We start from the raw sequence: 21,633 nt of genomic DNA, 5'->3' as shown, positions 1-21,633 counted from the left end.
CAATGACTACCATCAAGTACTCTCCAGTTGGTAGCGGTCCGCAGAAGTCCATCGATACTTCCGTCCATGGTGCAGCAGGTAGTGGTGAAGGTTGTAGAGGTGTTGGTCTTGAAGTATCCACTGCAGCTTGGCAAGGGACACAGGCATCATGCATATCCTTTGCTTGACGATCAATGCCAGGAAACCACACCTTTTCTCGTAGCAGCTGTTTGGTCCTAACAAGACCTTGGTGTCCTTGATGTGCAAGCTTCAGAGCACGTTGCTGGAGAACAGCTGGAATAACGATACGAGTACCTCGCAGCACAGTGTCGCGTTGTTGCGTAACACTTAATTCTGTCTGGATGCGTTCAAGTGCTTTGAATGCATCTTGGTCAACTCCTGAGGGTGGGATGCGTGGAAACTTTTTCTTAGTCAATGCATCCACTGTTGCTTGCAGAGTTGGGTCCTCTAGGGTTGCAGTACGGATTTCATCAAGAGTAAGAGCCTTAGGGACTGCATCACAGGTTACAGAGTGTACATATTCCTCGGCAACTTGCTGATGCTTGGTGATGGTGAAACTGTTTGCAGGATGTCGACTGATGTAATCAGCGGGATTGCCTGCACCCGGCTTGTATTTCACCGTAAAGTTGTATGGTTGCAGACGAAGAGCCCATCTCTCAATGCGAGCTGGTGGTTTGGACTTTGGATTATTGAAGATGGTCTCCAACGGTTTGTGGTCAGTGACTATCGTGGTGAAGGGTGCACCAAGCAGATACACATTGAAGTGTTCACAGCCCCATACAAGAGCAAGAGCTTCCTTCTCTGTCTGACTGTATCGTTGCTCAACATCTGTGAGAGAACGGCTGGCGTAGGCAATTACTACTCTGGAATCTGGTTGACCAGGTTTGTGTTGGGCTAAAACCGCACCTAATCCAACAGGACTAGCATCCACCGTTAACTCAGTGTCCATTGATGGATCAAAGTATGCAGCAGTCGCATTCTCTACTAGTGCATCTTTCACAGCATCAAATGCATTTTGCTCGATATCGCTCCAGTACCATGATGCATTTTTCTTCAGGAGCTCACGTAGAGGCTTCGTAATGGTAGCAAAATCTGGAATGAAGCGAGAACAGTAGTTTGCCATTCCCAGAAAACTATGTACTTCAGTGGACGTTGAAGGAGGTGCAGCATTCTTGATGTCTGCAACTTTCTTAGGATCTGCAGACAGACCTTTGTCACTAAGTACATGTCCAAAGAATTCAATTTTATGTTGATTGAACTCACACTTTGCTCGGCTTAGCGTCAAATTCTTTTCTCGTAAGCGTTGCAATGTTGCACGAAGAGCTTTGTCGTGTTCAGCTTGGGTACGGCCATAAACAATGATGTCATCAGACATGTTGTCAGCATTAGGTATATCTTGCAATACCTGGCTGATGATGTGCTGGAATACCTCGGCAGCACTGTTTATACCAAAACTCAGGCGCTTGTACCTATACAGACCTCGATGTGTCGTAAACGTTGTGATGAAGCGACTCTCATCATCAAGTTCAAGCTGATGATAGCCCTTGTTTAAATCTAACTTGCTGAATATAGTTGCACCATTCAAGCGGTAGATCATATCATCTACAGTGGGTGTAGGATGGCGTTCACGCATTATTGCCTTGTTGGGAACACGCATGTCCACACAAATGCGTATCTCATCTGGATTCTTCGGCTTTGGTGGAGTGACAATTGGGCTTACCCATGGTGTTGGGCCTGTTACTGGTTCAATGATATCTAGTTCCATCAGCCTATCCAGTTCGGCATCGACTTTCTTGCGAGTATGGAATGGTTGTCGGCGATGTGGTTGGGCAACTGGAATTACATCTGGGTTGATATGCAGATGTACTTTGCTATCAGTATAACAACCTATGGATTTAAATCGATCAGAAAATTCAGCAACAATACCATCAACATTGTTTGCAGATTCCACTGCTACAGCATTAGAAAGCTGAAGTAGCCCCAATTTGGTTGAAGTCTTGTAACTGAGTAAAGACTCCTTTGCATTCCTAACAACATGGAATGTAGTAATGAGCATTGCATTCTTTGACTTAATCTCTGCAGTGAAAGTTCCAATTACTGGCAAGGCTACCTTTGAAGCATAGGCAGTGGCTTTGCCATTATAGTTTTCAAGCTTTGGGAACTGTTTTTTAAATTTTTCATAGTGGCACTCAGCAATGGTATCAATGTTTGATCCAGTGTCAATGAGAACCTTGAGACAAATACCAGCAATGTATACACATGTCTCTGGGTTGTTTGGAAGATCATTCCATTCTGTGATTGCTTGTACTCCATAAGTATAATCACATTCACTGTCATCTGAGACTGGTTGTAATGAAATGTTGTCTTGTATATTATTAACATTCTGGATATGAGGTGCAATATTGTGTTTACCACCTCGACCCCTATGACCTGATCCTCGTACAGTGCTTTTATTCATTGACTGTGGTTTCTTAAGTGCAGAACGACACATAGCACCAACATGACCTAGTTTTCCACACTCATAGCACTTCTTACCTTGAGCAGGACAAACATTATCTTGGTGTGGGTAGTCTCCTCCACAATTGTAACATTTATTGTTGACATCCTCTGATGTGGGTCGTTGTGACTGCTTGAGCCTTGTTCCTTGACCCCAGTTGTGACGTGGTTCTCGGCTAAATTTACTGTTAGGTTTGCCATGATATCTTCTTTGATCACGGTGTCCTCCCTGAACCTTACGTACCTCATCACTGTTAGTAACAGTGGCAGAACCGTTATTAGCACTGCACTCCATGACACGAGCATCACGTGCAGCATCTTCCATTCGACGAGCCATATCCAGTATCTTGGTAAGAGAACTGTCATCATCAACAAGTTCTAGAGCTCTTCGACGAAGACGTGTAGATGTGCATGATTCAATTATTTGCTGTTTGATTTCTTTGTCAACATCAGCAAACTCACAATGGGCTGCTAAACCCTGCAGACGTGTGTGGTATTGATCCACAGTTTCATTAGAGAGTTGTTTTGCTCTCCTGAAATGCATAATTTCCATAGCAGTATTTTGCCTTGGTTTGAAATGCTCTGTTAGTTTGGCTTTGGCAGTGTCATAATCTTTGGCACCACCAGTGTCTTTCAGTGTGTCAAAGATGTCACAAACTCTATCACCTGCATAATGAAGTAGAAAGGCACGCTTTCTTTCAGCACTTTTGATGTCAGAAACTATCAACAAATTTTCAAACTTTTTAAGCCATTTGACCCACCTCTGTGACAGGTTTGTCTGGTCACAGTCAGGATCAAATGCAGGAAACTGAGTTATATTTGCCATTTTTACTGAATAAATGTAACTTATCACTTAAATGTTCCTCATAATATTAAACACTTACTGCACTGTATATGTTAGTCAAGAATTCACTGTAATTACTTTAATTTTGCAAAGCACACAAGCATTTTAATGCAAAAGTTCACAACAGTGCACAATATAGCAGCAACTGACTTCTTACCTAGCCCTTGTGTACATGTGTTGTTCCTACTCACAGCAGCAGCACAGCAGTTGGCACAGCAGTTGGTACAGCAGTCAGTTCAGTGATGAATTTTGTAGCACGAAGCGTCGTTTCGTAACCAAACATCAGGTTTTGTACACATCAAAGCGTCGTTTCGTACACAACGTCGGCAGATTCCTCAGTACACAGTTTCTTCAGCACAGCTTGGGTAGCACACAGCTTGGGTAGCACACAGCTTGGGTAGCACACAGCTTGGGTAGCACACAGCTTGGGTAGCACACAGCATCGGTTAGCACACAGCATCGTTTAGCACACAGCATTGGTTAGCACACAGCATCGGTTAGCATACAGCATCGGGTATGGCGCTCACAGCTTCTCTTCCTCCTCCAGGCAGCATGCTTCTCCCTTGTGTTTGAAACTGAACAAATACCTGCGTTCACAATTCATCCTCGTCGCCAATGTGGTGTTTGTGTGTTACTGAGGAAGTCTTGGTTGTAGGGTTGATGTAAAGTCATGACTTGGTTACTGACTTTAATACTTAATATGATTACATGACTAGTAGCTACCAAGCTTGGCGGGCGTCCTGTACGCTCTATTGTTTACCTCCTCCTTCTGGCGTCTCAGCTGCCGCACATAGAAAACGGATGGTACCATTTTCTGTGAACATGACACTGCCCAAGTGGTTAGATTAGATGCCCGGGAGCTAAGCAACTGTTGTGGGTTGCATTCTGGGAGAGGTCAGCAAGTCGACTTTGGCAGACCTCGATATCAGCCTAAAGTTCAGGCTTCCTGTCCCCAATTACCATAAATGATATTAAATAACTTGTTTAAGCTCAGTAATCACGCACAGCGTTACGTTAATACAATTCCATTTGTATCCACATTAATAATGCCATTGCCTTCAAACATCACATTTTTTACATATAAGAAATGAGGGAAAAGTCATTGAGGGTCTCGGTAGTACAGTTGGCGTCGCTCTCGACTGACAATAGAGAATGCTGGGTGGGGACAGAAATGGTTGCTCATGGTTCCTGTCACCTAATAACTATGTTCACCTAACTAAGTAAAGGTACTGAGAGTTCGTCAGCTTCTTGAAGTTATTGTGGGGTTGTGTCCAGGTCGAAGGGGGGAAGGTCAGTTATGTCACCTTGGGGGGGGGTACCTCCGTATAGATATACCTAACTGATAGGCAGACACAGGCTGCCTGTCGCAGAAAAATTAATTATAATTATTATTATTATTATATATGAGGGGTGAGAATTTGAACTATGTGAGAGGTAGAAATAGTAGAGTCTACCCCGGAATGCTTCGGAAAAAAAAAACTTGTGAAGTATAAAGAAAACTAAAGTTTTGTTCAGCGGTGACTCTAAACTACTCACTTGTGTGGACATTTAAAAAAATAATACTGTAATCATTTTCATTTGCAAGAAGGTACAAGAAAGCAAGCAGGTTGGTGAGATTACATAAGACGTATTTTACAGTCATGCAAAGCCACTAACACAAACAGAGTTTCCCCCCAGCAAAATTCGGGCATTTCATGAAAATAGTTTTATTCCATTTATACAAAGGATTATGTTAGTGATTATAATTCATTGTTTCGGGGGACAGGAAGCCAGAGTGTATTCATTCACGTTAGGCTTATATTGAGGTCTCCCCTCCCCCCCCCAGGCCGAATTTCTGACCCCGCCCAGGATGCAACTCCACAACAAGCTGACTAACGCCTGGGGTACTTACTCACAACTAAGGTTACACAACTAGGTGAACAGCGGAATTAGATGAAAGGAAATGTGCCCAACCGTTTCTGTCCCGCCCGGGACTCGAATCCGTAATCCTCGATTGTGCGCCGAGAACGAATCCGACTGTTCCACCGAGTTTAGTAGATGCAAGAATTGTACGTGTATTATATAAAGCAACTAATTGTGCAAAGCGTTTCGGGCTTAATTAGGGTTATCGAGGTCCTCCCTTGGCGTGACCTGACCCCTGGATACAACGCTCAGTTGCCTAGCTCTGGCGTACCTGTTTATTGCTAGGTGAACATAAGCATCAGGTGAAAGAAAACGTGCTTTAGCGTCTCTTCCCGCTTACATTAATCAAACTACAGAACTTACAACAAATTTTTTTGCCTTTCTTATCGATATATTAAGATTTTCAACTTAATCAGCCCAAATGCACGGTCAAAAGTTTGCTTCAAGTTGACCTAATATCCCATCACACAGCCTGGTTAGTTATACCTGGAATGCTAGTCTGGTCGACTAGCCTGCACTAGCAAATTTTGGATAATATGGATATCTGTTATTCTTGCCCGAAACGCTGTGCCTAGTAGTGGCTCTGGGCATATTATATGCTAGCTCTGGGCATATTATATACTAGCTCTGGGCATATTATATACTAGCTCTGGGCATAGTATATGCTAGCTCTGGGCTTGGTATTTACTAGCTCAGGGCATGGTAAATACTAGCTCTGGGCATGGTATATACTAGCTCTGGGCATGGTATATACTAGCTCTGGGCATGGTATATACTAGCTCTGGGCATGGTATATACTAGCTCTGGGCATGGTATATACTAGCTCTGGGCACAGTATATGCTAGCTCTGGGTATAGTATATGCTAGCTCTGGGCATGGTATATACTAGCTCTGGGCATGGTATATACTAGCTCTGGGCACAGTATATACTAGCTCTGGGCATGGTATATACTAGTTCTGGGCACAGTATATGCTAGCTCTGGGTATAGTATATGCTAGCTCTGGGCATAGTATATACTAGCTCTGGGCACGGTATATACTAGCTCTGGGCATGGTATATACTAGCTCTGGGCACAGTATATGCTAGCTCTGGGCATAGTATATGCTAGCTCTGGGCATAGTATATACTAGCTCTGGGCATAGTATATACTAGCTCTGGGCATGGTATATACTAGCTCTGGGCATGGTATATACTAGCTCTGGGCACAGTATATACTAGCTCTGGGCACAGTATATACTAGCTCTGGGCATGGTATATACTAGCTCTGGGCACAGTATATGCTAGCTCTGGGTATAGTATATGCTAGCTCTGGGCACAGTATATGCTAGCTCTGGGCATAGTATATACTAGCTCTGGGCATAGTATATACTAGCTCTGGGCATAGTATATACTAGCTCTGGGCATAGTATATGCTAGCTCTACCTAGAAATTCAACATTGTTCTTGTAACTCAATTTGTAAGTATGTTCCTTTACCTAAATAAAAATGTATTTTATTATTTATTAGTGTCTGTGAGTTAATGAAAAAGTTTAGAAAGTTCAACGTATTGATGTTATTTGGCCTAAAGTTATTGCTAATAGGTCATTCACTTACATAATGATGGAGTGTCCTACCTGTTATTCACGTTATTCAATTGAAGTAGAACTTACTCTTGGGAGATTCATTACCTGCAGCTCCTGCAATATCCGGTGGATGGTTTGTGCTGTCTGTACATAGAGCTCTTGGTTCTATAATAGTCATAATTCCTAGTTTTGGTAATTTCTTCCTGTAGTCAGCGACTGCTTTTCCGTTGGGGGCTGTTTTTTGGCTCTGTTTGGGCGTAGGTTACAATTTTGACCAGTTTGATGTTTGTATTGTTTCCCCCCATCTTTCTGGGTGTCCTCCCTGATCGATGGCAGATATGACATACTCTAAATGTAGAATGCTTATAATAGCCATTGCTCCCTGCGCCTCTCTGAGGGGATTAGGTTCTGGCTCATAGTCCCCAGTAGGCATACAGAATTCCAGCGACTGATGACACCAAACTAATATGGCACATGTCAGTTTAAATAGCTTCAGGGAGCCTCCAGGGCTTACACAGAAAATGGCGTTTCATTACAATCAACGCTGTTTTTTCTTCATCAGTCTGCTGAATGGTCGTGTTATGGTAGTTATGTGCATTATTATGACCCACTTGCAAGGTCTTGCATTTTTCCGTATTGGAACGCATTTGCTATTCTGCTGACCACTTGTAGAGTTCATGTAGATCTTTGTAAGGCCTTAGTATCGTTTTCACTTCATGTTTTTCCATAAATCATAGTGTCATCTTCAAATTTGATGATGATAATTGTGATATTCTTATCTGTGTCATTGATGTGAATGACACCTTTCAGCACTCCATTCACCATTTTTCCAATCAGATTCATATCCATTTCGTACGACAGTTTCTTGACATGGGGAAATTATAGGAGGGGACGGGCTGTGCCAACCTCAATTTACGTACTAAATACGTCAGGTTTATTAATTCAATTTCTGGTATTAATGTTCACGCAAGTTAAACTTCTGACATTGTTCGTGAGGGGACTGAGAGTACTTCAGTACTCTGAACACCGTTATTACGTATATTGTCCACTTGGTTTTGTGACTGATTGTCGGTGGAGATGTGTGGGGTTAGTTGTGTCTGGCTGGCTGATGGACCACGTCCTCATGATCACTATGTTGCTCACCTCCTCTAACTTTGGATTAATATTTTGATCTTTGTATCTTAACCACTTTCGTTTGTCTCTCAACTGTCAACAATAGATGAGGCAATACAAAAAACTGTCTGTCCCTTTTTGTTGTTTCGCTGTGAGGTTGTGTCAACGTTTCACCCAGCCAGAATAAATGTCAACGTTGAACTTTATTCTATATTCCCAGCCAGAATAAAAATGACATGGGATTTTTCTTAATGTCATGAACAAGTCTTCTCTTTCTTTGGCTTGACTTGATTTTTCCTGACCTTTTAGGCTTTGTGCTTTTCTGAGTATCTCTACTCCTTCTGTGGTGGAGGTGGGGACGGCTGTGGGTACCGTGTGATCACTGCGACTTCTGTGTTCAAAAGAGACCTTAACACAAACCTTAAAAGGATTCCTGACCAACCAGACTGTGAAATGTGTGTCGGGGTGCGAGCAGACACGTCGAATAGTCTGATTGACCAGACCACCACCCACGAGGCGTGGTCAGAGACAGGGTCGCGGAATCATCAAATGTTAAGGTACTGTGTCCTGTCGGCCATTAAGAACATCTACCTGCTGTCTTCTCAAAATTGTTTAAATTTTGTTTAAAAATCATTTCTTTTTGTTTCTAAAAAAATATTTTGTTTTGTATATTAGTTTCATGTTCACTTCTATGACATTGTAAATATAACAAAAATAAAATTAAAATATAAAATTACGACATACACATTTTTATTTAAGATTGATTGGAGCGTGTGCTGTGTTTGTCCTCTCTTAAGATATATATGAACTCAAATTGATTCGTCCCACTAAACTTGGAACTGTCCACGTCGCTCAAGTCGTGCCAAACCAGTTCAGTCGACGGTTTCAACGAGAATAGGGCGTCCATAGGCCCATCCTCTGGATAGGGGGTCCCTGTGGCCATCACCTCGCCTGTTGTAATCCACAAGTTAGGAGTAAGTATTAGTGAATCAAGCACTATAATACTTAACACATTTCGGTTGAGAGGAGTGGAAGTACACGGGAGTAGCCGGACTGTGGTCACGGGTCGAGGTGAGTGATAGAGAAGCTTAGGCTCCTCCTGCCCTCCTCTACTTCAGGGCCCCTCAAGCGGCGCACAAATCCGGTGAGTATGAATCCAGAAATAACACGAAACAACTCATATTTTACATTACACATTCAACAAGTGAACGCTGCATTTAAGTGTTGTAGTCTTGGGGCTAATTAAGTGCTTGTAGCTCCAAAGTATTCTATCGGAGTGGCTACCTTGCAAATTTGAACTGGGCATGGCCGTGAACTGGGAATGAACTGGGCATGGCCGTGAACTGGGAATGAACTGGGCATGGCCGTGAACTGGGCATGGCCGTGAACTGGGAATGAGGTGGGCATGGTCATGAACTGGGCATGGCCGTGAACTGGGCATGACAATGAACTGGGCATGGCCTACGATGCTGCTAAGACATTGTAGGACAGATGGTGAAGGAGAGGGAACGTGGTGATGGTTGCAGCAGGGGTATTGTCAGTGCCTGGGGTAGTGTAGATGGTTACAGTGATTAAGACATTATGTAGTGAAGGTTACAATGACGAGAACCGTGCATTGGCCCATGGTTACTGTGAATATGATTGTGTGTAACAACATTTGGAACAATGCCAAGATGTATTGCAAAGGAACATGTAGCAACATGCAGTGTTCTCCAGGACGGGAGTGCATGCAAGAACCATGCGGGCGCTGGTACAAGAGGCCAGAGGGTGGCAGCGTGTTTGCAAGTGTGACGGCCTGAACGAACGCTTAGGAAAAATGTTTATTCCATTGTGTTTTGGACGTTAAGTAAGACTTAATGTTTATAGTTAGAGGTACAACAATTTTGAAATTAGGATTTTGCACACGCAGACTCGTGACGCATGTATACTTTAAAAATGTATACTTCTAAAAATGCATTGAATATATGAGCTCAAATACCACTAATGTTTGCTCAGGTAAGGAAAGGGAGAGGTGAGATCTGATCAATAAATATCTCTCTCCAGTTTCCCGCAGCTCCTTCCACCACTACCCCCTCTCTCCTGCACCCCTCCCCCCCCACCCCCACCATGTCCAGCAACCCTACCCCCCTAGATGTCCTGCAACCCTCCCCCACCATGTCCTGCAACCCTCCCCCACCATGTCCAGCAACCCTCCCCCACCATGTCCAGCAACCCTCCCCCCCTACATGTCCAGCAACCCTCACCCCCACCATGTCCTGCAACCCTCCACCCACTATGTCCTGCAACCCTCCCCCCACCATGTCCAGCAACCCTCACCCCACCATGTCCCTCAACCCTCTCCCACCATGTCCAGCAACCCTCCCCCCCTACATGTCCAGCAACCCTCACCCCCACCATGTCCTGCAACCCTCCCCCCCACTATGTCCTGCAACCCTCCCCCCACCATGTCCAGCAACCCTCACCCCCACCATGTCCTTCAACCCTCCCCCACCATGTCCAGCAACCCTCCCCCCCTACATGTCCAGCAACCCTCACCCCCACCATGTCCAGCAACCCTACCCCCCTAGATGTCCTGCAACCCTCCCCCACCATGTCCTGCAACCCTCCCCCACCATGTCCAGCAACCCTCCCCCACCATGTCCAGCAACCCTCCCCCCCTACATGTCCAGCAACCCTCACCCCCACCATGTCCTGCAACCCTCCCCCCACTATGTCCTGCAACCCTCCCCCCACCATGTCCAGCAACCCTCACCCCCACCATGTCCTTCAACCCTCCCCCACCATGTCCAGCAACCCCCCCCCCTACATGTCCAGCAACCCTCACCCCCACCATGTCCTGCAACCCTCACCCCCACCATGTCCTGCAACCCTCCCCCCACTATGTCCTGCAACCCTCCCCCCACCATGTCCTGCAACCCTCACCCCCACCACGTCCAGCAACCCTCACCCCCACCACGTCCAGCAACCCTCCCCCCACCACGTCCAGCAACCCTCCCCCACCACCTCCAGCAACCCTCCCCCCACCACGTCCAGCAACCCTCCCCCCCCCCCCTACCACGTCCAGCAACCCTCCCCCCCTCCCCACCACGTCCAGCAACCCCTCCCCCCCCCCACCACGGCCAGCAAACCGTTCAACATTTATTCCTCTGTTATGAGGTAAACTCAGAGCCCCACATTCGTTTCATCAATCGTTCATTTCCCGAACACTACCTCGTAGCTCACCGAGGTTCAAAACACACCTGCTCGTTTCACATCGTTCAACAATACTTATTTCTCAGTTTCAAATGCAATTAGCGTCTCACTAAAATTTACATTTGGGCAACGGCTATCCCCACCCATCCATCCATTCACAGGCTTCCTCATCTTTAGTTCTGCAACATTTCAATGTTGCGACAATTCACCGTTGCATCTTGCATCCAACAGTGCACGTGGCATGTAATTCGTCTTACCCCTCAAAAAGTTGATTGGAAGCGCGGGTTGGGCTGGCAGATGGTTCACTGACTAAAACATCGACGCACCACAGTCGATGAAACCAGTCACATGAAACCAGAAGTCATGATAGGAATTGCAAAATAGCTACTATGAAAAGCAGAGGTGCAATAGGTATGCTGAGGGAGAACTCTATCAACATTAGTGGCCCAAAACTTTTCAACACTCTCTTTTGCCCCAATCACTTGGGCTGGACAGTAGAGCGACGGTTTCGCTTCGTGCAATATTCGGCGTTCAATTCCCGACCGTCCAAGTGGTTGGGCACCATTCCTTCCCCCCGTCCCATCCCAAACCCTTATCCTGATCCCTTCCAAGTACTATATAGTCGTAATGGCTTGGCCCTTTTTCTTGATAGTTCCCTTCCCCATCTTCCGCTGTACATAACTGGTCAGTCTCTCACGGTGGTCAAGAGAGACCTCAACAAACACCTCAAAGGGTAATACCTGATCAACCAGGCTTTGATTCATACGTAAGGCTGTGAGCAGCCGGGTCTAACAGCCTGGTTAACCAGACGACCAAACTGGAGGCCTGGTCGGAGACCTAAGCACGAGACCATTGATCCCCGAAACCTTCACAGGGTAGCCTTTCTGAATTGTTTAAGCTTTTCTATCCGTTTCATCAAATATCGGAGCCACAAAATATTCTATAGGTCCAATATATTTTTCTCCTCCCTAGGAGCATCCATGCTATCTGCATCTTCTCTGATCATTGTTTCTCGAAGTCATCCTTTATTCGCGAGCTCATCTCAGTTATTTTACGAGTAAATCTCCGTTCAGGTATCCCTCTTTAAACCGTATATTATCTGAATGAACATAAATTACAGTGTACGCTTTGAATGTTCACGCACTACAAGTATGAATTAAGCATCAGGTTTCAACTTCACATTTTCTCAAATTCTCAGTACTTAGTCCAAATATCACGTGTTATATTCAACATATTGGCCGTAGTCATCTGGCTGTAAAAGGTGTATCAGTATCAATCAATATCAAAGGTTCATTTTTCGTTTTCCAAGATAAGGATGGTGTAGGTTAATACTTTGCCAGCTAGTTTCTGCAATATTATACTCCCTTAAACGTTTGTCTCGTCAACTGGGTTTATTGTTAAATTAAATTCATAGGAAATTGCTTTATTTCAGATACGTTGAAAGACCGAACGTAACCTCTCCTAGGTGAGGTAATGGTAACTATTAGGAGAGAGCAATAAACCATTACGACTATATAACCCTTGGAAGGGATATTTGGGTAAGGATTTGGGATTCAATGGTGGGAAGGAATGTTGCTCAACCACTTGGACGGTTGGGGACTGAACGCCGACCTGCAAAAAGCGTGACCGTCGCTCTAGCATTTAGCCCAGGTGGTTAGACTCGGACATCCTGTTCCTTTGTTTCTAAGATCTCAGACACAGTCTTAGTCACCTGTGTGTCGATAGGAGCAACATACTCATCCGTTTTGCTGCTTCCACAGTATTTCCCATACAGCATTATAATGTACCTATTCCTTAGGATCAACCCCTTATGTTTCCTTTTCTGTGATATTGGAGTCATCCTCTCATTTTATTGCCAAAAACCAACGTTCCCTCACCTAATGTTTCCTCCTATCAATACATTAGCCATGTTTTGTAAACATTTAATTTATAAGTGCATCTGGCGCGTTCATTCCCTAACCACACCAGACACCTCACCTCTGCAACGGTAATGTTTCGAGCATGTGTTAAACTGTCTTTGTTCATATATTTGTTTTTAATTTAAGTCGCGTATACATTTGCACAAAGGTTCATGTCAAATTCCTTTACCCCTCAAGGTACTACTCCAAACAGCTAATGATTCAGATCGGGTAACATACTTAGTTATTGTATTACATTGTATTTTTCGTATTTTTTTTATAAAATAAACTATAAATAGTTTAATAATTTTCCTTGAAGTTCCTAACGCTAACTAGACTTCGGGGTTCTGTGTAAAATTCAGAACCAAGTTATCACTAGCTGTATAGGGCTATTGTGATAAAAGAATCATGGCTCCATACGTGATGAGGGTGCATAAGACACACACAAAGTTAGGACACTTGTAATATATTAGAGGGACATCAGTTGCTAACAATTTAGGGAATCCTCTCAACAGTTTCCTGTCCGACTGTTGACAATGCTTCAAATCCAGTGCCGATATTAACATGTCCACTTTTTTTTTTATGCAAGCATGCTTATAAGTACAATAAAAGTAAACAAATACAACATAGAACAGAAGAAAATGACAAAGCACAAACTTGCAAAACATAAAGGAACAAATGTACTAAACAAAAATGCCGGCTGGAAGGGCCGACCACAAAACAACAATAATTACAAACAAAATTCAACAATTAAATTAGACACAGCAGAATACAATACAGAAATAACACACCAAAACATAAATATACAGAACAAGGCTACCAGCACCTCAAACACACACGGAAAGGCACCAACACAAAACGAAAAAAATAATAATAATAATAACAAGAAAGGAATAAGAGTATACAGCAAACAAAAAGAAAAACACAATGGCAAAACACGACAAAAAGCATAAACCCAGACCGGGTCACGCCAACAGCCTGAAGGGCACTCAACACGACACAAACAAGCGCACAAACAGCATCATAAAAACATAGAACCACAAAGCATAACATAAGAACATGACATCCACAACCAGACACCCACACTAACCAAACCCTGACTGCACAGGAACCGAACACACACACAAGCCACACAAATAAACCCACAACCACAAACCGGAGCACGCAGGAACCGGGAAACAAACCCGCCCTACCCACTCACACACACCCGACCCACACCCCACAACCATGTACACAAATGGAAACAACCCACAACACACAATACACAAAGGAATCATGAGTGAGGAATACATTTCTCAGAGACAGGACCATACGTCTCCAAAGCCCAAGGATACTTTCGCTTATAGGCTTCCCAAATCAAATAATCCCTGTCGGTAGGGGGACGAATCCCCTGCCGCCGTGGGCCCTTCATAAACTCGGGAATCTCCATATCAGGCGGAAACGGCCACTCCTTAAGCTCACCGACGCAAGTCCCATAACGAGGCTGCGGAGCGCAAACCACGTCCTTTGAGGTAGCAGACGACACCGAAAAAGCATACGAGGGCTGCCGAGACGGCCGCGTCGCCGTACGCACAGGAGCAGGGAACAATCGACGAGATGGTAACACCTCCACCGAGACCGCAGGAGACACTGAAGAGATGGCCGGAGACGGAAGAGGCGTCGAGACCGCAGCCGATGAAACGGGGAACAAGGAAGGGATTACAGAACCCCCAGAACGAGCAGCCTTTTTCACCACCACCAGCAGGCCACCCCACTCATCACGAACCTCAGCAGGGGGAACCACCCCCTACGAAGAACCGGAGCCATCCGACGCAGGCGACGCACCCGAAGCAGGATCCGCAGACACCATATCTGAAGTGGAGGCCGAAACACCGGCACTGGCATCCTCAGGCAAATGCACCTCAGCCATCACCGTAGTATGCAACAAAACCGGAGAAACCCCTCCGTTGCCGGCAGATCCACAAGCATCGAAGGCGCCAATGTCTGCCCATGCTGAAGAAGAACGCCGGGAACGCTTAGGCTCTGGCCGCACATCATCAGACCCGGAGGCTGACTCAGAGACATGCGCAACACAAGCCAGGCGAACCGATGTACGTCGTAGAACGGCAGCATCCTCAACCACATGGGGCACCAGGCCAGGCACTGGAGGAAGCGCTGGATCCACCCCATCACCCAGCACAGCCGGAACAGACGGCGAGGGTGCAGGGACAGGGTCAGACGCAGCAGAGGACGAACTGGAAGACGGGGGGGTGCGAGCAGAAGGCAGTCGGAAGGACCCCCTGGACAATAGTCAGAGCAGGATGATCACCAGGCGACGACACAACCTCCGGAGGAGAGGCGACAACAACAGGGGTGCATCGGGCGACACAGGAGGCACATCCGCGGCTGAAGAGACGTCCACATCCACCGAATCCTCCTCCACAGGAAGCGGCGGAAAATCCACCTCACTGAAGAGGTTCACGGGTGCAATGGAAGGCGCAGAGCAGTCAGCAGCCTGATGGCCCAAGAGGCCACAACGAAAACATGTCTGAGGCTGGTGGGCGTAAAACACCCAAACGTTGTAACCCATTAGATGCACAGACGATGGAATATCTTCCCGGAGCCTCATGACCAGGGTGCGAATGTTAGTCCTCACACCCTTGAGTGGACTGGAAGACACCACATTCACCCGCACACTAACCACTGCGCCAAACTGGCCGAAGTATCGCCGTAGCAGACCCTCTGGAAACTCCAATGGAGCCCCATGCACAATGATGTAAGTGAGGGCACCACTCTGATAAGAGAAGGTCACAGTGCCCGCACCATCCGGCAAGGGTAAGGTCTGCCCCTCGTATCGACGGAGAAAGTCTCAATACGCCAATTCCTCCATGAACTTCACTATCGCTCGACGTGTCGTCACCAGCTCGATTCCATAAATGTTTATCACAGGGATATGAAGCAAATCACACACCAGCGCTATCTCTGGGTACCCAGCCCGTCCGGAAAATTCGAGCCTCACAGACTGAGCCTGCAGTACAGGGGGGAGAGGGACCCCCCATCGTGAACTCCACGTCAGCACAGGCGGGCAGAGAGACACACGCCCCCAATCGGCCAAACTGGCAAACAACCACCAACTGCCGGATAGTGCAGGGAACACGTCCACCCTCCACGACAGCTAGCAGTTCACTCGTGATAAAAGAATCATGGCTCCATATGTGATGAGGGTGCATAAGACACGCACAAAGATAAGACTCTAGCGGACACTTGTAATACATTAGAGGGACATCAGTTGCTAACAATTTAGGGAATCCTCTCAACAGTTTTCTGTCCGACTGTTGACTATGCTTCAAATCCAGTGCCGATATTAACATGTCCACATTGTTCATATCTTGAGGAGATACTCTTGTTTCATTATTTCCGTCGGACATCTGACTAACGTCCTTGTGAGATATTTCGTATTTCCCTTGAGAAGAGTTTGGACATTTGTAATAATGTCCTCGGTCAAAATTGACTGCATAACCCAGCATGTTAAGTGCCAGAGCAGATTAATTAATTAAAAACTGAAATACTTAGGTGGGAGCAACTGCCAGAATACCAAAACAATTAGAATCGTTATCTACTAGGTCGTTGAACTTCTTGAATGAGTAGTGCAGTATTAAGGTCAGATTATGAGTTCTCACACTAAATTTAATTTTGTGTCCAGTTATGAATCAGGTTCAAATCCAGAATCAAGCCTTCATTAAAGAATCACAAGAACAGTTTGATATGTTGCAGTAGGTGTGGGACAATAATATTGGAAGGTACTGACATAGTTTCTTTGGCAACAATAACAATTTATACATAAAGAACTAAATCTAATACAAAACAAAGCAATCTTGATGTTAAGTTAATGTCCTTCAGTGACACGTTAAAGTCAGCTAAACTAACAGCAAGTTTAGCAACTGATTCCTCTCTGTCCCACTCACAGTATAACACAGATTCCCATCTGTGTTGCTCGGGCTGAATAATGAACTATCTGAACAGTACGGGTGCTCACTTTGGACTCAAGGGGCAGTTCTAGTAATTGCAACAAAAGCAATTAAAATAATGTCAACACTGCAAGGCGGGTCAATGAGACAACCCCCTAGTAACCACTCAGTTATGTTAACACTCTCCTCTCAAGACGACTGTCAAAATAAAAATGTAACAATTTACAGTACTGAGTTGCACTCTGGCTGCCGTGAGGTTAGGACGTGTCGCCTGACTTCTCCGACAGTTTGGGGTGTTTGCCGTTTTCGTCGGCAGGGGGTGTGAGGGTCTCTACCCTCCCTGCTGTTCCAGGTAGAGTGGACATGGCGCTTTGTGATGGGCGGCCATCTTCTCCCTGTTGTGCGAGTAAGCTCCGTGGGTTTGGAGTTTACTGGCCGAGCAGGATATCCTCTCGTGAAGTTGGTCATGTGTGACATGCTCCATGTCCCGGTCGTGGACGTCTACAGTGTGGAGCTTTTGACTGCTCGCTGTGTGGTCATCAAGTTTAGGGTGAGGCGGCATACCGTGACTTTCTCCGATGGTACGAGGGGCGTACCTTGCAGCTGCAGAATGGCAACGGGTCGGTGGCACTCGGTTGGTAATCTTGGGCATGGTATTTTATCAAATCACCTCATTCTTTGGGGCACACGTGAGGAACACAAATGCAAACAAGCCTGAATGGTCCCCAGGACTATATGCAATTGAAAACTCGCACCCCAGAAGTGACTCAAACCCATACTGCCAGGGGCACTCTGCTGGTGTATAGGATCCCTTAACCGCTCGACCCACACGACCGGACAAAAGAGGATTGTTGGGATTGAGTACTACAGATGTTGGAAGCAGCATGTTTGGAGCAGATGCTCTTTTGTTTATGATCTTGTTAATAATATTTCATGTACCTGATAATTGTTTTGTTGTAGTTACTGGCGGAGAATAAAACCATGTGGACGAAGATTGTTTCTCTTACCACAACCATAACAGTGGCGATGAGGATTAAACATCTCCGGCAGAGAGCCTGGGTACGAGACGTGGTGTGAGGATTAAGAGTGAGCAGGGTACGTCGTGTGGACGAGTGGACGCTTCGCATACAACAGTGGAGTGTGCTACCACCAGTAGTAGGGGGTAAGCGCCACAGAACATTTTTTGTTCTGGGGAAAAAAATCACGTGTAGTGCTTGGGGGTTTTGAGGTCAAGTATCACGTGTAGCGCTTGGAGGTTTTGAGGTCTAAAATCACGTGTAGCGCTTGGGGGGTTTCAGGTGAATTTGGGGAGTCATAGATTTGGGATTAAGGATTTCTTATGAGTGAGTAATTTCCGAGATTATAGAAGTTTGTTAAGGTTTCTTATGATGAAAATAAGTTCATACGAGTTTGTTAAAGTTCTTATGGGAGAAATTCAAATATCACGTGTAGCGCTTTAGGGTTTCTTGGTGAATTTGGGCAGTCACAGATTTGGAATTAAGGAATTCTTATGAGGAAAATTATTTCTGAGATTTTAGAGGTTTGTTAAGCGTTCTTATGAGGAAAATAATGTCTTACGAGTTTGTTAAGAGTTCATATGGGAGAATTTTTTTTTCAGAGTTCCTACCGATAATAAACAGATATTTAGGCTGTATATGTTTAAGTTGGATTCTTACTTAGAAACTAGTATATTGCTATATAACTAAATCATTTTCCTGCCCCCTCCCCCTCTGTATCTCCTGCTCGTACATCACACCCCCTCCCTCCCCCTTACCTCGCAATCTCTCGCCGCACCTGTGTTTACTTTAGACCGTCAGCCAGACGCCGCATGCAGGTCATCTCTTAATCTTATCTTATCTTCTCCATAATATCTGGACCGTCTCTCTCTCTCTCTCTCTCTCTCTCTCTCTCTCTCTCTCTCTCTCTCTCTCTCTCTCTCTCTCTCTCTCTCTCTCTCTCTCTTCCTATTTCCTTACAGCTATTTTCAGAGTTTCAAATAATCATAGAATTTTATTTATATGTTTATGACCGAATTTGTAAAAAGACCATTTTCAGAGAATATTGTCTTAGATGTTTTGTTAAGGAAAACAGACAACTTAGCCATAACATTTAGTTTTATATCCATTTACGGCTATTTCACCTGTAAAGACCAAAATTGAACAGAGCCCAGTTATAGACAGAATTTTGTCAGAGTCCATTTTATACCTAAAAATGAACAGAGTCCACTTTGTGAGCAAAATTAGTCAGAGACAGTTTTAAGCTCAAATTTCATCAGAGTCAAATGCAAAAATGTCCATTTGAGAAATTAACACTTGAAATGAGTAAATGAATATGAGACAATGATTGACGAAACACAAAAGACAAGCAGGAATAATTATGTAGGTTAGATCATGTCTGGTTGGACTAGATAAGTTAGGATACATCAGTTTGGGAATGTAAGATTAAGTTAGGTAAAGCAAGTTAGGTTAGGTTAGGATAGGTAAGATAAGTTACGTAAGTTAGGTTAAGCAGGTTAAGTTAGGTAAGTTAGGTTAAGCAGGTTAAGTTAGGTAAGATAGGTAAGGTAAGTTAAGTTAGGATATGTAAAGTTAGGTAAGGTAAGGTAAGTTATGTTAGGATAGGTAAGGTAAGTTATGTTAGGATAGGTAAAGTTAGGTTAAGTTAGGTAAGATAGGTAAGGTAAGGTAAGTTAGGTTAAGCAGGTTAAGTTAGGTAATGTAGGTAAGTTAGGTTAAGCAGGATAAGTTAGGTTAAGTTAGGTAAGTTAGGTAAGATAGGTAAGGTAAGGTAAGTTGGGTTAAGCAGGTTAGGTTAGGTTATACAGGTTAAGTTAGGTAAATTAGGTTAAGCAAGATAAGTTAGGTTTCTCAATCGACTTGAGAATGGTCCAGGACGGACCGAAACGTCGTCGTCCCTTCAACTTCTAGTGTGTGGTCTAGTCAACATACTTCAGCCACGTTATTGTGACGCATCGCCTGCATAAGTTAGGTAAGTTAGGTAAGGTTAGTTAAGTTAGGATAGGTAAAGTTAGGTTAAGCAGGTTAAGTTAGGTAAATGTAGGTAAGTTAGGTTAAGCAGGATAAGTTAGGTTATGTTAGGTAAGTTAGGTAAGATAGGTAAGGTAAGGTAAGTTATGTTAGGATAGGTAAAGTTAGGTTATGCAGGTTAAGTTAGGTAAGTTAGGTTAAGCAGGATAAGTTAGGTTAGGTTAGGTAAGTTAGGTAAGATAGGTAAGGTAAGTTATGTTAGGATAGGTAAAGTTAGGTTATGCAGGTTAAGTTAGGTAAGATAGGTAAAGGTAAGGTGAGTTAAGTTAGGATAGGTAAAGTTAGGTTTAGGAACGTTACTTTAACTAAGTAACATTGGGTGGAGAGGATAGGTTTCGTAGGTTTGAACAGTGTAGTTCAGAGAACAGTTTTAGGGTAAAGTGACTAAGAAAATATATTTTAACAGAAGTGCAGGTTTGGTATGAAAAGCTGAACTAGTTACATTTTGGAGAGAAATTTTATGACTGAAGATGTCTTAAAGAATAACATGATGGAAGAAGGAGAGTTTCTTAGATGAACGAAGGTGTCTTAGAGAACAACTTTTTTGGGGAACGAAGGTGAATTAGAGATAACTTTGATGACTCTGAGAATAACTTTGATCAACGAAGATGTCTTAGAAAGTTTCTCTAAAGAACGAAGGTGACTTAGAGATTAACTTTTATGATTTAGAGAACATCTTTGATGTCTTAGAGAACAACATTGATGTCTTAGAGAACAACTTTGATGAGCAAGATTAACTTTAGATGTCTCTGAGAATAACTTTTATAACATAGAAATTAACTTTAATGAACAAAAGTGAGTTAGAGAATACCTTTTGATGACTCCGAGAATAACTTTGATGAACAAAGATGTTTTGGAAAGTTTCTCTGAAGAACGAAGGTGACTCTGAGAATAACTTTTGTTAGCTCTTAGAATAACTTTGATGACTTTGAGAATGTCTTTGAGAACATGAGTAGTATTTTGTTAGCTCAGAGAATAACTTTTTGATGACAGAGAATAACTTTATGTCTTAGAGAAGAACATTGATGGCTTAGAGAGAATATCTTTGATGAAAGATGATGTCTTGCATTAACTTTGACGTCTCTTGGAATAACTTTGATGACTTTGAAAACAAATTTTGATAGCTCTGAGAATGACTTTTATGCCTTTGAGATTAACTTTAATGAACGAAGATGTCTTAGAAAGTTTCTCTGACGAACGAAAGGTTACTTAGAGAATAACTTCTATGTCTCTGAGAATAACTTTCATGTCTCTGAGAATAACTTTGATGTCTTAAAGGATGTCTTTGATGTCTCAAAGGATGTCTTTGAGTGCAACTTTGATGTCTTTGAGTGAGTCCTTGATGTCTCGAAGAGGGTCTTTGACTATATTTCTTACTTAACGACATATAATTTTAGTTAGGAACAATGATGAATATGACTATTTTAGCGAAGTGAAAGGTTACTTTAGTTAAGAACAGTGTTGGAAAGAGGCTACACATGACTATTTTAGATGAGAGAAGTGATATTTCAGTTTAGAAATGACAGGGAAACATGATGAAGTAACTATTTTTTTAGTTGGCTGATGAATACTTGTAGTTAAGCAAAAGACAAAACATGATGAACATAACTTTTCTGACGATTGGCGGATAAT

At 43.9% G+C, this 21,633-nt stretch overlaps 2 protein-coding genes across 2 annotated transcripts in view; one reads left to right on the top strand and one right to left on the bottom strand.

Annotated features, from left to right (window-relative positions):
- Window positions 1-21,633, bottom strand: part of LOC123758114 (uncharacterized) — a 92,043-nt gene that overhangs the window by 58,260 nt on the left and 12,150 nt on the right. The window lies entirely within an intron of this gene.
- On the top strand, window positions 14,645-15,505 carry LOC138372881 (uncharacterized). Its single transcript, XM_069338555.1, has one exon. The coding sequence runs from the start codon at window positions 14,645-14,647 to the stop codon at window positions 15,503-15,505; it is 861 nt and encodes a 286-aa protein (XP_069194656.1).

This window comes from Procambarus clarkii, chromosome 40 (assembly GCF_040958095.1).
Source record: "Procambarus clarkii isolate CNS0578487 chromosome 40, FALCON_Pclarkii_2.0, whole genome shotgun sequence".
In the NCBI taxonomy this organism is placed as follows: domain Eukaryota; kingdom Metazoa; phylum Arthropoda; class Malacostraca; order Decapoda; family Cambaridae; genus Procambarus; species Procambarus clarkii.
The sequence above is the reverse complement of the archived record's forward strand: the minus strand, read 5'-3'. Positions and strand labels throughout refer to the sequence as shown.

Excerpts from the sequence above, each read along its gene's own strand:
- LOC138372881 (XM_069338555.1), top strand. The coding sequence starts at position 14,645 with ATGGCCGGAGACGGAAGAGGCGTCGAGACCGCAGCCGATGAAACGGGG.